The sequence below is a fragment of the Grammomys surdaster genome, unplaced genomic scaffold, assembly GCF_004785775.1.
Source record: "Grammomys surdaster isolate TR1022 unplaced genomic scaffold, NIH_TR_1.0 257, whole genome shotgun sequence".
Lineage (NCBI taxonomy): Eukaryota > Metazoa > Chordata > Mammalia > Rodentia > Muridae > Grammomys > Grammomys surdaster.
The window spans coordinates 4935699-4953147 of NW_021604698.1; the positions used below are offsets into that span (position 1 = coordinate 4935699).

General features: G+C 40.1%; 1 protein-coding gene across 1 annotated transcript in view; it reads left to right on the forward strand.

Moving 5' to 3' along the window:
* Positions 1-8113, forward strand: part of Vps4b (vacuolar protein sorting 4 homolog B) — a 27993-nt gene extending 19880 nt beyond the window's left edge. Inside the window, exons 8-11 of the mRNA XM_028775618.1 lie at positions 425-506; positions 2220-2439; positions 5192-5332; positions 6709-8113. Of these exons, the coding sequence (XP_028631451.1) occupies positions 425-506; positions 2220-2439; positions 5192-5332; positions 6709-6810 (545 nt within the window). The 3' untranslated portion in view covers positions 6811-8113. The remainder of the gene's footprint in view (positions 1-424; positions 507-2219; positions 2440-5191; positions 5333-6708) is intronic.
* Positions 8114-17449: the final 9336 nt, after the last annotated feature.

A 17449-nucleotide genomic window follows, 5' to 3' on the forward strand; every position in this document is an offset into this window, starting at 1 on the left:
GCGTGCAGGGCTCTGTGTGTGCAGGACTCTGTATGTGTGTGCGTGTGTGTGTGTAGTGGAATTTTTCTTTTTTACCTACAAAGAATGAAATTGGGTCATTTGCAGAGAAATGACTATAACTAGAGATGGTCAGATTAAGCAAACTAAGTCACTCTCAGAAAGACAGGTATCTCAGATATCTCATTTTCTCTTATTTGTGGTTCCTAGATTGTATAAGGTACGTAAACTTACATGTATCTATATCTATGAAAGTTAAATAAACGGCCTTGGGGAACAGAAGGGGCTCATGGGAAGGGAGAGATGGGATGGTGCAGGAGGATGTGCTGACTGCCGTCCATACTTCCTTTAAAGTATCCCTCTGCAGCGGTGTCATCTGGGTGAGATTGCCAAAGTAGTATTTGAAATATTACCTATTTTAATGCAGGCGTTGGTGTGGACAATGATGGCATTTTGGTTCTGGGAGCTACAAATATACCCTGGGTTCTGGATTCTGCAATTAGGCGAAGGTATGATGAACATCTTACTGGTAACTGCAGGTGTAGCAAGAGATGGTAATTTTCCTTTTCTGTATAAGAATTTATTCTGATGGCTTTTTGAAAAACAAGTTAATGGCTCCTAGCCTGTTTTGTGTCCTTGGGTTGGGCATGAGGAATTGCTTATTTGTTTGCCTGCTAGAATGAAAATAAGTGCTCCCTATTCTGGAGCCTTCCGCTTTGGAAAGTACATTGCTTGGCATCTATGCTTAACTTTATTTTAGTAAGTTTAGGAGGTATGATGCTTCAAAATTGACAAAAACAGTTTTGTATCTCAGTGAAAATTCTTTATATAAAGTTTTGCAAAATCATTTTTTGCTGCTGACTCTGTAACTCAGGCTAGTCCTGACTCAGAGCATTCCTCCTGCTTGAGCCTCGCATGTGCTGGGGTTATAGGCATGAGCTACCCTGCTTGGCTAGGGAGATAGAGTTTTAGTTTTAAAATAAAAAGATTTATATCTGGTACTGGGCAAAGTGGCAATCACCTGAAAGCCAGTACTTGGGAGAAAACAGGGGAGCCAAGAACTCAAGGGTATCCTCAGGTTTGTAGCAAGGTGCAGACCAGCTGGGACTATATGAAACCCTGTTTAAAACTGTAACAAAACCCTGCCCTTTTTTTGTTGTTTTTGTTTTTTTAAGGTAAAGATGCAACTTCAGCTATAGGAGCAGTCTATAGATTGTTTACAGCTCTGCAGCTCCCTGAAGCATTCTTTAATTGGGTGATTAAAAAGAGCAGTTGAGTGTATGCCACTTTTATCCCCTTCAGTTTTGTTGATTCGACAGTGTATTAGATTAACACCCAGTGTCTCCAGAGGAAATGTGTTAGGCAGGGTTAGAAAGTGGCCCAGTTCCAAAGCAAGCCTAGCTAAGAAAGGTAGGGAAAAGTTTTAAGAAGCCACTGCCCCAGTGGGTCTATAAAACATTGTCCTTCACTGCTTCCTCTCAGTTTCCAAATGCCTGAACTTAACGAAGGCAAGTAAAAATACTAATAATAAGCCGTGCAGTGGTGGCGCACGCCTTTAATCCCAGCACTTGGGAGGTAGAAGCAGGAGGATTTCTGAGTTTGAGGCCAGCTTGGTCTACAGAGTGAGTTCCAGGACAACCAGGACTACACAGAGAAACCCTGGCTTGAAAAAAAAATACTAATAAATTATTATGATGTACTGGATTATTATTATTAGTAGTAGTAGTAGTGGATTATTTAGAATGAATTCATAGTAAGAACATTTTGTGTAATGCTTATTCTGTAAGATTTTAAGTAGTTTTACTGTTTTGAATTTAGAGAATTATGGTGACCCTTATTTTGTATTATGAATCATTACTTTTCATCACAGGTTCAGAGTGCAGTCTTGTGAGATGTGTTTTTATGCTATAAATTCCAGGCATAAAAACAGCCAAAAAGGACCCAAAAGTTGTGTGGGAAAGATTAAACCCCTCAAAACTTGTTTTGTAACTGTTTTGCTTCTAATTTTAGCTGTCAGTGTATTATAGTCCCTCCTTGAGGTGGGTAGGTATATGTATACGCATGAACACTTACATATATGTGCATTTAACGCTGGTGTTGTTCACCCTATCTTAGTATAGCAGAGGCTGTCCAACTAATCATCTGGGATTTTTCTAAACATGCTAATTTTACATTGAAATTAAGCATATATACTTAACATCATTTGTATAATTTATTTTAAGATTTGAGAAACGTATTTATATTCCTTTGCCTGAAGCCCATGCCCGGGCAGCCATGTTTAAACTGCACTTGGGCAGCACTCAGAACAGTCTCACTGAAGCAGACTTCCAAGAACTTGGGAGGAAGACGGATGGCTATTCAGGAGCAGATATAAGTATCATTGTACGGGATGCACTTATGCAGCCTGTAAGAAAAGTTCAGTCAGCTACTCACTTCAAAAAGGTAAGCACTGTTAATCCACCCTGTCATGTGCTTTTTAAATGAAACTTTAGGACTGTCCCTGGCTTGTTTTCCAAAGGAGTTGAAATGGCTTCAGTGTTGTATAATAATGTAATAAGTAGGTTTATATAATAAATATATTACTGTTGCATTGAAAATAATTTCTCCAATGAAGATTATTCATGGTCTTAAAGATTGTGTTTTTCTAAGAAGTAATTTGAGGCATTTCTGAGTCATTCTGCTGGAAGTGCAACAGCTTATGTGGTTGAGAGTCTGCTTTGGGGATAACCAGAGCAACTGGGAGCAGAATCTGGTACATTTGCACCATACCAATAAAGTACATCCGGTACACGCTCAGCAAGTCCTTTCCCTGTCCACACTGTCCAGCATTGTGCTGTGTCCCGGAGGAAACAAGAGGTACACGGCAGATGAGTGTTAGTGAATCTGGAACTTGGGTGCTAACACACAACTGTGCACTATAGTTCACAGGGGCAAAGGCATGAGTGCACCTTGATGGGGTGTGTTTCAGAATCTGAAGTCACGATTGTCATCCTTTCTGCATTTGCCATATGAATGAGTTGAACATACATGATTTGAGTGAGATTATAGCCTTACTATGAAATAATGCTTGTTGTTGTTTCTTAAATGGGGATCGCACTCTTTGAAGTTTTATTGTAAGGGTCTTGTGAAATAATCCTAACTATTCACTGCATACTCTTCTCAGGCATTTCCTCACTAATGTATAGTACTTTTGTACAGTAGCAGCTTATTAGAGAGAAATGTAGTTCAGAGTTAAGTATATGCCATACTCATATTTTCTTTTAAATCTCTTTGCACTTAAAAACTCTAAATTCTTAGGACCTCAGACCTTTCTCACCTAGGATGTGTCATTCATTTCTATATATTAATACCAGGGACCTCATATGTGAACATGAAGCCAGGTCTTTCTTAATATCTTAATGGGTTAAAGCAAGCATAATTTTTAAAAATTCTAATCAGTACTGTATATTAATTGCCCAGATGAATGACTTCACTGTGACATGCGCATCACACACATGGGTAGAGTGTATATAGTGTCCTTTACAATTAGCTTTAACACTAGGGTTTTGGATCATCCTCTACAGTAGATATTTCCATGCTTCCATCTTTCTACCTTTGAAAATACTACAATTAACAAGGACAGACGTATTTGCCTGTTTATTTCAATTATTAGTACAGCGTCTAACCTACTAAATCTGAGCCCAGGGGTCAATCAGGATGTGATCTGCCAAGAATAAAGACAAAATTCCCTTGTCTCATGCAGATAAGGAAGAAATAGAGACATAAACTAAGTGTGAGTGTGTATGTAGTAGGTTTGTACACAGTTAAGGAAGCCGAGGTGTATTTTACATCTACTCCAATCCTTAAAGGTGTATCATCATGAAATAGACTTGAATGCAACCATCTATTTATATGCAACTTTGTAACAAAGGTTTGTTTTCTAGATATTGCTAAAATCTTGCTTTAACTAAGTTATGTTTCATGAAATGACATAGACATTATGTAATTTTATTTCTGTCCTAGTTTTCTATTTCTGTGATAAAGCAATATAACCAAAAGCAATCTGGGGAGGAAAGGGTTTTTTATTTGACTTAAAAGTTCTGATTATACTCCATGGTGAAAAGAAGTCAGAGCAGGAACCTGGAGACAGAAACTGATGCAGACATGGAAGAGTGCTGCTTACTGGCACTCCTTTCTATAAACATAGGATTACTGGCACAGAAGTGACTCCACCCACAGTGGGCTGGGCTTTCCGAAGCAAGTCATAATCAAGAAATGAGCCATAGACTGCCCTATAAGATAGTCTGATAAAAGCATTTTTCTCAATAGAAGGTCCCTCTTCCCAAATGGTTCTACCTTGTGTCAAGTAAAACAAAAAGCTAACTAGCACAGTATGTATATGTTGTCTTAGTTACTTTTGTATTGCTCTGAAGAGACATCATGACCAAGGCCAAGACAGCTTATAAAAGAAAACATTTAAATGAAGGCTTGCTTGTAGTTTTTAGATAGTGAGTCCATGACCATCATAGTAGGTAGCATGGCAGCAGACAGACAGGCATGGCATTGGTGCAGTAGCTGAGAGCTTACTTTTTATTGGCAGGTTTGAGGCAGAGAGAGCATGTCCTGGGTTTTTGAAACCTCCAGGTCAAACCCTAGTGACACATCTTTTCCAACAAGGCCACACTTTCTAATCCTTTCTAGACTATCTACCATCTGGAAACCAAACATTCAAATATGTGAGACTGTGGGAGCCATTCTCATTTAAACCAGTACACATGGGGTTTTTGTTTCAAGTTTTTGTTAAGAGAGACTTAAAGATTGAGTAATTTAAAACTAAATTATCCTGCAAAATACTTCAACTTTTCAGCCATGGAAAAGAATAACTTGGAAGAGTTTTGTAATATGTTTGTTTTGATTTATAAGGTAACTACCATTGAATAAGCATTAGAGGAAGAAAAGAGAAAGAGTAGCCAGAAGGAACTGTTTGTTCTTTTTCAAAACTTTTTTCTTTTTTAACACTGATAATCATGTGATACTGAGTATAATATCAAAGTATAGAAATGTATCAAGACAAATTTTAAATTAACGAAAATATAAAAACTTTTAAATCAGCCTAATGATAACTATTTTTCCTTACATTCTATTTTTCCTAGAGTAAATAATGACAGAAATCTTCTTATTTCATTTACTCAAGATAAAGTTACTGTCATTACAGGTTCGTGGACCCTCACGAGCTGATCCTAACTGCATTGTGAATGACCTGCTGACCCCCTGTTCTCCAGGAGACCCCGGGGCTGTTGAGATGACCTGGATGGATGTCCCTGGAGACAAACTCTTGGAGCCGGTTGTGTCCATGGTGGGGGACACTTTAAATCTTGATACACTAATCTGTCATCTTGTTTCTATAGCACTAGAGAATGTTATGATCAAGCTCATGTATTTAATACTTGAAGAATGATAAGTGTTAATTTTTCTTAGGTATAAAAATAATTATCTAGAGATGTGAGGCTTGTGTTAATGAAAAAGTTGTATTTTGAGAGCACAATTTTCTGACTTTAAGTCATCCACAAAATTCTCACATATATTGCATAAAATATTATTAGGACTTAAATAAAATATGAGTTTTGCCCCTGAATCTCACATGTTTAAAAATAACAAGAAACATTGACTCTTGTATGATAGTATTCATAAATAGTATTGGTTTGTTTTACTTCTTACGCTGCATGGAAAGTTTAAATAGAGTTCTTTAAATTTTCAACTGAAACCATTAACCTTTTTCTCAAATACTGTATAAGACTTTGGAAAGATTTTCATTGTATGTACATTTACATTGTAAAAATTAAAGTAACTCTACAGATTTATTTTTGTAAGGTGTATCTTTAGAGAAGTGGGGTGGTGCAGAAGTCTGGTTGAAGTAACTCTACAGATTTATTTTTGTAAGGTGTATCTTTAGAGAAGTGGGGTGGTGCAGAAGTCTGGTTGCTGATGAACACCCAGTGTCAAAACGGTTTTGGCCTTAGCTGCCGGTTTTCAGAGTGCTTTGTGTAGGTTAGTGTGTTCTGTCCTACTTTGAAGAATTCAAAGTAATGTAGAGTGGTTTCTTCTTTCATTTTTAATGTAATTTTATAGGAGACAGTCATTTTGAATGACTTTCTTATGTTGGTGTATTTTCACCGTTTCACTATTACCTTTAACTTTAAAAAATATTGTCATTACTGCTCCATTTAAGTACAACCAAGTGACTTTACAGAAATGAGTTTTGTAGTAAAAAGGAGTGCAGTTTAAAAAGGAATATAGTGATATTACTACAAAATGCAGTTTATAGTTTTCATTGGAAGGATTAGACCAATGTAGAGGGTTTTACTAATATTTAAAGCTAATAGACTTGACTTTCAGAATTTGCTGCTTCAGTTACAGAATTCTACAAAGACTAGTAAATTATTCATTGCTTGTACAGTTACCATTTTTCTTCCTGGTTTCACTTGGTGGGAAACAGACCTCTTGTTGAAGGTAAAGAGTTAGACCTGGAATGAGATGATAGACAGACTGTGGAAGGCACTGGTAGCCAGGCTGCTTGGCCTGTCTTTGTAGGAGGTAGTGAGCATGGAGGAAATTACTGTTAAGCGCTCAGGACACAGCAGGTTTTCCTAGTCAACTGTAAATTCACAACTAAGAACACCATTTATATTGTACTGAGTCCACTGTTAATGACCTCTTCCTTTTTTCTGACAGTGGGATATGCTGCGGTCCCTGTCCAGCACAAAGCCGACAGTCAATGAGCAGGACTTGTTGAAACTGAAGAAGTTTACAGAAGATTTTGGCCAGGAAGGCTAACACAAAGACAGCAAGAACATGTTTATGCTGCATTTCTTCTCTTTTGTAGGTATTTTGCCTTTCTTGGATGGCATTCAGATTATTTCCAGCAAAACGCGTTTACCCAGGGAAACATACATGTCACTTGAGTGTTCCCTAAGTCTGTGTTGTCCTTTTCCTAAACCACCTGTTAAACTCCCTAATTCACAAAAATTGTCAGCTTGTAAGGAAAGGTGCAGGGCATGCGGAACAGCAGAGTGGGGCAGCGAGGAGCCTCACTCAGCTTCATGGACAGCAGCTAGGATTCTCATGAGTGCTCGTTCAAAGAGCAAGGCCTTTCTTTTTCCTCTTTTTAAAAATGAAATTGAAAGAGGGCTAAAGCTAATGATACATAAATGTCTTGAAAAAAATCTCTAAGCATTTTATCAATGTAAAGTTATTGCTTTATTAAAAATTAAGAATTGTAGAATCTTTACTCTCAGGGATGGGAAGCAAAATGCAGAGCACTGATGGAGTTGGGGTTTGTGGCACAGCCAGTGCTCCTGTTGATTTTGGAGTGGGGTGGTTTCTCCTGTGCAGATGCAGATTAAAGTGATTCCTTAAAGGTAGCAGGCTCTTATAACTCCATGACTCCTTCCACTATGCACTCGACTTTCGGGATCAGTCATCATCTTTGCCTTGTCTGTGTCAGTGTCTTATGTAGCCAAGATTGACCAAAAGAGGTGGCAAAGAAGTAGACATTTTTTTGAGAATTGTCATGAAATACTGTAATGGGAACCTTTAGTAGGAAAATGGCTTCCTTTCGGACTTTGGGGCGTGTCCTGTGGATGACGTGGGTATGTGTGTACATATGTATAACTTTTTAAATAGAGGATAGCGAGAGGCCTGTCTTTCACTTTTAAGTTCAGGGAGCAGTTTGTCGTAACCACACAAACATCCTCAATGTGGTATTTAATGGAGCTTTAGAGACAAACTGATGTCTCATTAAGTAATAAAATATAAACATACCATTATGTTATTTTAATGTCTTCAAATACATGATCTGAGGGTGTGTGTCACACACTTGTGTACCAACTCTTAGTTGTGCCTTGGACATTTGCATTGACTACCTGCAAACAATGTCTAGGTTGACTAGAATTGCTATGCAGTTCTACCTTGCAAATGTTCCACAATAATTGCATTTTAAAGTATATTTGCACATTTTACATGCTATGCTATATGATTGCCTTTGGGTTTTCTGTACAGATTATTTTTGTTGATATTCAATGAAAATTGTAGTCCTGAAATATACTGTTCCTATGTGAAGTAAATTGCTATAACCTACTTTTGGCTATCTTTTTTGTTTCTTTATTTTGGGACCTTCTTCATAGGAGAAAATGTCTAAATTGGTTAGATTAAAAAGAAATAATTTTTATTGATGAGCATATATGAAAGAATCAAGTGTAGAAGTGCACCCTTCAAAGCTAGCCGGGAGTAATCTCAGGAGTTCAAAACTAGCCTGGGCTCCATAGCAAGACTCCATCTTTAAAAGAACATTAAAATTAGGCTCTTCAACAGCTCCTGTGTGAAAGCTGCAAGTTACATTGGCAGAACAATACTGAATTCTTTCTAACTAAATTAATTTGTATAGCATCATAGTTGTTGAATTAAATTTTAATTAATAGATCCCGCTCCCAGCCTCAATGCTTAATGTTCTTGAAGAAAGACACACACACAGCTTCTATATTTTGATACACCTTAAACAGTGCAGCAGCCGGGCCACTTCCTAACCTCCATGTGGTTAACCCGGCTCCACTGATAATCCCGACCTGACAGTACATTCTGTACTTTACCTTGGCTGCCCTGGACCCGGTTGGGCAGCCTTCTGGTCCACACTCTCCGAGTTCCCACATGGCAGCTCTTCCTCCCTGTCCTCCGCTCTTCTCGGGCATGGTATCTCCTCTCCACACTCTGCAGACATGGCAGATCTCTTCCACCCTCCTCTCTGTCCCTCCCTCTCCTCTTCCTCCTGCAGACAGGAAGAGGGAGCCACTTGGGCTTTTGATACCTTAACACCTAACCCTAGTGATATACTTCCTCCAACAAGGCCCATCACCTAACCTTCTCAAGTAGTGCCACTCCCTGATGACTAGACAGTCAGATCTATGGGCTTTTAGGGACCGTTCTTACTCAAACTTGTAATTTGTGAATAAATTGTATGTAAACTGTCTTGAGAAGTCTCGGGTTAATGAGATTTAATATAAATTTATTTAAATACACTTGAAAGTGAGATTTTTTTGTGAATCCAAAGTTCAAAGAAATTCTGTATAAACTGGTCAAATATATGAGAAAATGGTAACAATAGTGTTCAAAAGTGGATGCTTTAATTGCACTTAATTTTATGTTTTATAGTCAAGGTCTTACCTGGCTGGCTTGAAACTCAGTATGTAGATCATGCTGGCCTTGAACTCACAGATATCTACTTGTTTCTGCCTCCCAAGTGCTAAAGGCATGCACCACTATGTTCAGCCCCTCAAACTTGATTTTTATGTATTCTTTAAGACCTGTGTTGCTTTGACTTGGAGTTATTGCTCCATTCCTTATATCTATTTTTAGGGAATAGATTTATGTAATCTAGTGTCTTTACACTTCTGGAATGGTAAGATTTGCTTCATAAGCTATTTTAATGTATTTAAAAAAAGATTAAATTATGTATATGTTTTTCATGATATGGGGGGTGGGGCACATGGGGGTGTCAGGAGACCTTTGTAAAGTTGGAAGGGAAACATATGGATGTTGGGATGCCTTTGTGGAGTTGAGGGGGTGTGGATGTCGGGATGCCTTTGTGGAGTTAGTCCTCTCCTTCCACTTTTGTAAGTTCAGATTGGCAGGCTTGCCTGGCAGATACCCTGCACTGGCCTGGCTTGCCAGCCCTTTCTGTGTTCTGTGTGTAGAGAAGCATTGGAGCCAGTGTGTGCATGTTCTGCTTTCCAGGTCTGTGAATGCTGTTTATCTTTAGGAAGACATTTTCTGAGCAAACTAGAAGACCCTTGTGCTGCTCATCATGAGCTGCACACCAAGTGATTAAAACTGTTACTCTGGTCTGAAGAATTGCAGACACTGCTTGTCCAGTACATCAGCAGAGAATTGACTTCTGAGTTAACTGTGGGTGGCAGGAAGTCAAGATGATACGGCCCACACTGAAAAGCACCCTTTGCAAAAATGCTGTGAGATAAAAGAAAGGAAGCTACACCAGGGGTCAAGCATTGCCAGTGGGGTTTTTTTTGGTTGGGTTGGGACTTGGAAGGAGTTGGGGCTCTTTGTTTAGAGATGGGATCTCATCCCATATTGGCCTCCCAGGTGCTAGCAGTGTCAGCACCTGGTACCAAGGCCTGCTTATAATGAACGTTGCTCATTGCAGGAGGTTTTTGTGTGTTTATAAATACTGTATATCAGGTTAAAACGTATGAATTTGAAAAGTAGACAAACATGAGAGTGTATCTTTTGAAATTCATATCAGGTATAAAATGTAGAGCATGCACATTGCCTAACAACTTTAGGACACATACTTAGCTTAAATAAAAGTTCTTACCCACTTGTTAAATGGAAGGGGCAGTGGTGGGAGAAGCTAACAGTACTTAGGTCTAGTGATAGTGCTATGGGAGCCTCAGGGAGCATGAAGACCTCATCCGTCTCCACAGTACAGTACAGTCAGTGTGAATGACTGCGTGGTAGCTAACGATAGGAATTAATCTCAACCTCTGGGATGTAGCAGAAAGTGTGTGTGTGTGTGCGCGTGTGTGCGTGTGCATGCGTCTTTGTGTGTGTGTGTGTGTGTGTGTAAAATATATTTTAAGACATAGAGAAACAGGATCACAAAGCTACTTATCAGACCAATGTCCTTTGAAGAGTTTCTGTCCATCCAAAGTGCCTTCCTGGTCTGAGGCGTGCGCTGGCCTCCACTATAGGAACTAACTCAAATGGGGAGATTCTTTTTCCTTCATCGCTGTCCAAGGCTTAGTGGGTGCAGCCATTCCAGTTTTCACTTTGAACATCTAGAACAAAGAAGGGCAAGGCATTGACAGTAGGCTTGTATTTTGGCGATGGCACACACCTCCAATCCCAGCACTCAAGGCAGGGCCAGAGCAGGCAGATCTCTGAGTTTGAGGCCACGCTAGTCTACAAAATGGGTTCCTGGGCAGGCAGGGTTACAGAGGGGAAAATAGAGGAGAGAGGGAGAGAGGGAGGAAGGGTAGGATAGGATTGTGGTTAGTAGTAGCATCTAACAGGAAGCTTCTCGGCAACTGTAGTAGAATCACAGTGAAAACTTGAAGAGCACCTGGTAGAGGTTGAGACAAGGATAGAAGCCCAGGGATCTCCCTTGGTTGTGTTCAACATTTCTTGTAGTCACAATACTAAAATAATCTAGATAGTATGTGATCGATACTTGACTTTGAAGTTTCTATTGTGTTAGTCATATATCCACTCACCATACGATCCATAGATACTTGGATGTATGCGTTTGTCACTCTGAGAAGAATCTGAGTGAGAGCAGTATGAGGAAGGTGTGTGAAGATGGATCGTGTTTGTGGTCAGCCTGGACAGGGAGGTTCAGGTTGCAAATGTAGAGGGATGGACTTGGCTCAGTGGTTGAGAGCACTTGCTGTTCCTGCGGACAGCTGAAGTTTGGTCCCCAGAACCCAAATGTTAACTCGCCACCATCATCCATAGGCACAGGTGTGATGCACATACATACACTCATTCAAAATATTCATACAGATGGAATAAATCTTTTTTAAAAATTAAAATTCAAATAATATTTTAACATGAAAGCAATCGAGATTCTGCACTGTGTTGTAGTTGGAGCTGCTGACAGTGGTTTTAGGCACTTGCTTGATGTTTGAAGAAACAACTTGACAGTGTATACTCTGAACTCCAATTATATAATGTAAAAACAAGTACTCAACAACTTCAGGGACAAGAAAGCTAGAAGAAATTGATTATGTCAGTGTCACCGACAAAGCCATTATACTTCTGGGAGAAGACTCAGAATCCATCCTCTAAGTCAAAGCTTGGCTAGGAAAACAGAACAGTAAATAATATGTCTAAGGTCACTTAATCAATATAGAGCATAAGAAGGCATGGGATAACTCAGTTATTTCAGTCTGTATTGTATTGTACTTCAAGCAGTCCAAAATACTGTGGGCCAGCAATTGAAGGAGGGCTTTGCCATTCTCACTACACGTCCCTTACACAGTTCCCTGAAGCAGTGGACCAGGAGAAAGCTGAAACTCCAGGACACATCTCCCTCCATAAAGGCTCAAGGCTTCTGCCTGTGATCTTCCTAGGCACATGGGCCTGAGAGAAGCCATTGCTGTGTAGTTGCTGTGAGTGAAAGTGCTATTCACTTCATGAAATGGAGCTGTACAGCCTTTCCCAGCAAGGCTCAGAAGTCACTGTCACCATCCCTTGCTTGTGGTCTGAACCTCATCTACCAGTGAGCCAGTAATTGCTGTGTCTACTGGGAAGAGAACACAAGAAACAAATCAGTTAAAATATGTGAGACATTCTAAAGAAAATGGTCTGGTTTCTCCAAAAAGCCAATGTTATGGAGTAAAGTAGGTTAGTGGTTCTCATGCTCTTTAAATACAGTTCAAGACAGCAGAATATTCAGCCTTGATTGGACACTGATTTATAAAAAGGGAAGGTGGAACTGAAAAACTATGAATGTAATATTAAGTAACATTACAGAATTGTGAGTTCTCTCAGACATGTTGTTACTATTGCTATTGTACTTGTGCTGGCAAATGTTGTCCCTCATTTTAAAAGGCCTGTGCTGAACTATACAGGTGAGGAATGAGAGATGAATTATCATGATGTTCTTAACTTACTTTGAAATTAACACACACAATTACACAATGACACAATCACACTATCTCAAACATAGACCTCCTTAACAGCAAATGTGGTTAAACAAGACTGGAGGGTTTGGAGGAGAGGTTGTTGATGCTTGCCTGAGGAATGCTTGCCATTGCCTCCGTAGTTAGCACCAGGGTGTGAGTCATCTGAACAAGTCCATGCTGCTGTCCTCCCTACATGCAGCTAAACACCATTCTTTTCTAGAAGGCCAGGCTCTGACTGTAAACATTTCTTGGAAGCTGCCAGAACTGTGGTACTTTGATGCTTAATCCAATGATGTCTATATAATTGTCAGTGCATTCTGAAAGGCTTGAGAGAGCAATATGGTTCCACAAGAAGTATCCAACGTGTGGAAAAGTCTAGAATATTACAAAAAATATGCTAAAACTGAAACTATACCAAGATAGTGAGAATGGAGCATTAACAATCCAAGTACAGCACTGCTGGAATCGTCTGTCATAGCTGTACAAACATGTACAAGCTCCATTTCTCCAAGAGAAAATACCTGTTCCTTCCTGCTGTAGGTTTCAATACAACGCAAAGAATAACCTTTGACTTTTTTCCATAACTGTTGCCTGATTCTTGCACACGGTATAGACACTTCGTATAGTAAGTACAGGTTCCAGTGTTTCCAATAGGGAAAGAAGTCATAGTTACACTCAATCACTAAATCAAGGTCTGCTATGCTAAAGGAAAGCTGTTAGCCTTGCCTAGACCTACTTCAACATACCGTGCCAAGTGGTAGAAGTGTGTATATACAGTTTGGAAAGAAAACCCTTCACCGCTTTCATACATTGCTAACATTTAATTGTGCAAGTGGACAGATAACGCTCAGCTCTCGCTCACCGTGCCAGGAGCAGAGTAAAGGACTCTTGCTGAGCCGTGTTCCTATGTTTAATCCCAACACTTCGGAGGCAGAGGCCAGTTTGGTGTACCTAGTGAGTAGCCAGGGCTGCCTTTACTGGGCTGCTCAGTGGGTAAAAATGCTTGCTGTGCAAGTATTGAGCTCTCAGTTGAATCCCCAAGGACCCATTTAAATAAGCCAAGTATGACTTCATATGCCTGTAACCCCAACGTGAAGAGGCAAAGCAAGGTGAATCTTGAGAGTTTGCCAGTCAACCAACCCTGCCAAAATCTATAGCTTTCCGATAATGAGACACCTTGCCTTCTTCTGGCTTGCACTTGCAAGCATGTACTATACACAGAAAGAACATTTTGCAAACTATCGTGTCTCAGTCCTTCCCCAGACTCACGCCCCTGCCAGTCCCTCTGAGGCTTACCCTCTAAGTGCAAGAGTACAGCAACTAGGGCAGGAGAGGGAAGACTCCAGCCCTCGGTTAATCTGTATTTTTTTTTGAGATGAGACCTATGTCCCATTGCTGTCTGCAAAGTTCCTTCTCTCCTACTCTCAAAGCCACTTAGCCAAATCTTTTCAGTGCCAGCTGAGACGGGAAATTTGTATTTTATAGATAATTATGCTTTGCTTAATGTGAGGCAAGGGAACATAACAGCCTTCAGATGGGGAAAGGGAAATACACAGAAAAAAAACCTGACTATTATATTGCGTAGTTATATCAAGAAAATGTCATGAGGAAAGTCTTGGGCCAAAGTTTAATGGCATTTATCTCAGAGTAATAAAATGACTTATTTTTTCTTGTTTTCTATAATTCATGGGGTTTATTTTGGTAAAAACAGTATGTAGTGGAGTTTGCCATTGCAATCGTTTTTACATGTGTAATTCAGCGGCCGTAAGTACATTGAGTATTGTTCAGCCGTCAGGATCCATCATGTTTAGGACTCTCCCTTCATCCCACATGTAGTAACTCCCCATCCCTTATTACTCTCAGCCCCTGGTAACCTTTATTCCACTGTTTGTTAAGAGTTTGCATCATGCTAAACAAAATAAATTAGACGCCTAAGGCCGCTTGTATATTTGGTCCTTGGTTATCAGCAGTGACACACGGCTATCCATGTGAGTCCCTGTTTTCAGACCATACCTAACAGTAGATCTTGTGGGTCACATGTGATTCTGTGTTGATCCCTTTGATGACCCACTAAGCTGGCACAGTCGCTGTGGCACTTCACATTTTAGCCAGCAGTGCGTAAGAGGTCAAGTCTCTTCATTCTTGTCAGCATTTGTTGTCCATATTGTTTTATTATAGACATCATGATAAGTACAAAGCAAGTTCTTAACATCAGGAAAGGCTAGTAGCTTACAGCCACCAAGAACATGGTAGTAACCGTTGCTTGGTTATTGGCAGTAGGAATGCAGTCCAAAATAAGCTTCTGCTGTAAGACAGTTTTTGCTGTAGATTAGTTTGTTGTAAGTTTTTACTAGAGTTTTTACTATAGTTTCTTAACTATAGTTTTGTTTTCCATGATTTTTACATTAATTTAGATTTTTAAAAACCATTACCTTAAAAATATTATATATTGATTTTTTTTGGGGGGGGTATTGTTGTTATTTGCTTTAGTCTTGTGCCCTTAACTTGCTCAGTGAGCCTAGATGGGTCTTACAGAAAGCGTCCTGTGTGAACATAACAGTGCTAGAGTGGCCCAGCCTGAGGCTCCCACAGGCCGGATCCATGGAATCAATATCAGCACATTTCTACCCTGTTCAGAAAATAACCCTGGACCCTGAATAAGCCCACCAGGGTGCTTACTGTCCTGTAATGGAAGTCTATCCAGGTGTGGTTATATGTCTTCAGCCTTCTTCCAAAGACATGGACTTACATGCCCTTTTGCAGTCTGTTGTGAATACAGATAAAATTCCAGAGGTTTTCCTCCTCATGGGTAAGCTGAACAGTAAGCCTCTCTTCACAGCAAATAGAAAACCACACTGGACACAATGCAGAGGTCAGCATATCATGGGGAGCCCCACCCCAATGGATACATCTACATCACAGCTCCTGCAGCATCAGGAAACACGGAAAGAGGAGCAGAAAGATCTTAAGAACCATTGTAGGAAGTCTGTGGTGAAACAGTCTGTCATAGAAATGGCTGCATAAACAAGACTTGAACAATGGCAATATCAATAGGTATGCTATAGAGAATGGGAAATCTCCTGGGGTCACTCCCACTTCTGGACAAAGAAAAGGCAACTGGTGAGTGCTAAGAGATGGAGGGTTACCCTGTCCTAGCCATGAGCCCCCTAATTTATTGTCCAATACAAAATGCTCGATCTTGAAACCATATACATACAAAGAACAAAAGTGGACTCAGCAGGTTACATTAATAGACCTGTACATGCAAACATGTGACTGGTAATCAGAGAAGAGGCTGTTAGTCTGAGACTGAGGGGGACCGTGGAAGGAATTAAAGGGAAGGTACTTGAGAGGAGCTGGAGGGAGGAAAGGGAGGGTGAAAGGAGTCTATTTTAATTAAAAGTATACTTTAAAAATCTGTCCCTTGAATAACATACCAAAACCTGCCACACCATATTTTTGAAGAATTATTTTCCAAGCCCCAAGAGAGTCTAATGGGAACCTGTAAGCTCAAGGTGGTATAATTCTGCAAGATACTTTGGTCATGTGATCATGGTGACCTGCAACTGGATATAGCAGGAACCTAATAATGATCACTATCTTTTGACGGTTTTTGAGATGGGGTACCATGTAGCCTAGGCTGTCTCGGACTTCAGGTATAGCTGAGAATGACCTTAATGACTGATCCTCTCCCCTTCACCTCAATTGCTGGGGTTTTATGTGTACACCACACTGTTTACTCTCAAGTATGAGATTTAGTACCTTACCGTGTCACAGGGTGTTCTTTAGTGAGATTATAATGCTCTGGATAGCCAAGTATGTTGAGAAATAGAGTTAAAAGCCTCAGGCTTCCCTGTGGACCCTTCAAGTATTAGAGGTTTGTTTTGCTGAAGTGAGCTTTGCCCAAAGGCTAGATGTTATCTACTTATCCAGAATTCATTCTTATCCAGGAAGTAAGTTCTTTCTTTGGAGAGGTTTAATAGGGGTGTCTTTGTTTAAAGGAGGCTGGCCAAACAGGACTTTAGGGTAGGGCTGATGATGCCAACAAGGTCAGCCGAGTTATTTAGGTGACTCTTTTGTGTAGTGCAGTACAGTCTGCTTAAAGACGAACTTCTACTGCATTGACATCTTTCAGTCAAGGCAATTTATTTAGATTGCAATCAGATTTCTGGACACTGAAATACAGGTGAGTTTCCTTGGTTATAACACTAAGCACATTGCCATATATCAGGCCTGCCAGAGCTACATGAGAGCCTTTCTCTGAAAAAGAACAGCAATAAAAAGAAGTCGAAAGACTGGGACTCACTGCTAGATTCCAGCTTTACCCAGTCCAGGTCATTATGATCACATGTCCAGAGTTATCTGGCAGAATGATACCACTTGGCTCATAGATCCCCCTTGGACTCTGGGTCTCAAAGAATGACACTTCAAGAGGGGCTACTAACTAAAGCAGCGCAAGAAATCCATGGGAGGCCACAACAGTAGCTTTGTGTTTGAACCCTCCTGCCTGCCCTGGGCACTGTTTCTTGGTGGACTCTGATCTGTGTCCTTTCCCTGTGATAAACATAACCATGAGAGTGACAGCTTTTCCAGAGCGCTGGGAGTCTATCCAACAAACTTCCCTTCAACCAGAGGGTTTGGGGGCCTTCAACTTGCAACTAGTTTTACAACTCCTGGGGATTGTTCCTCAAATCTATCACCTTCACACTGGGCACAGATCAGTGAAAGAAAAAGATCAATTCCTTTTGCTGCTTGTAAACACAACTACAGAGAGAGAG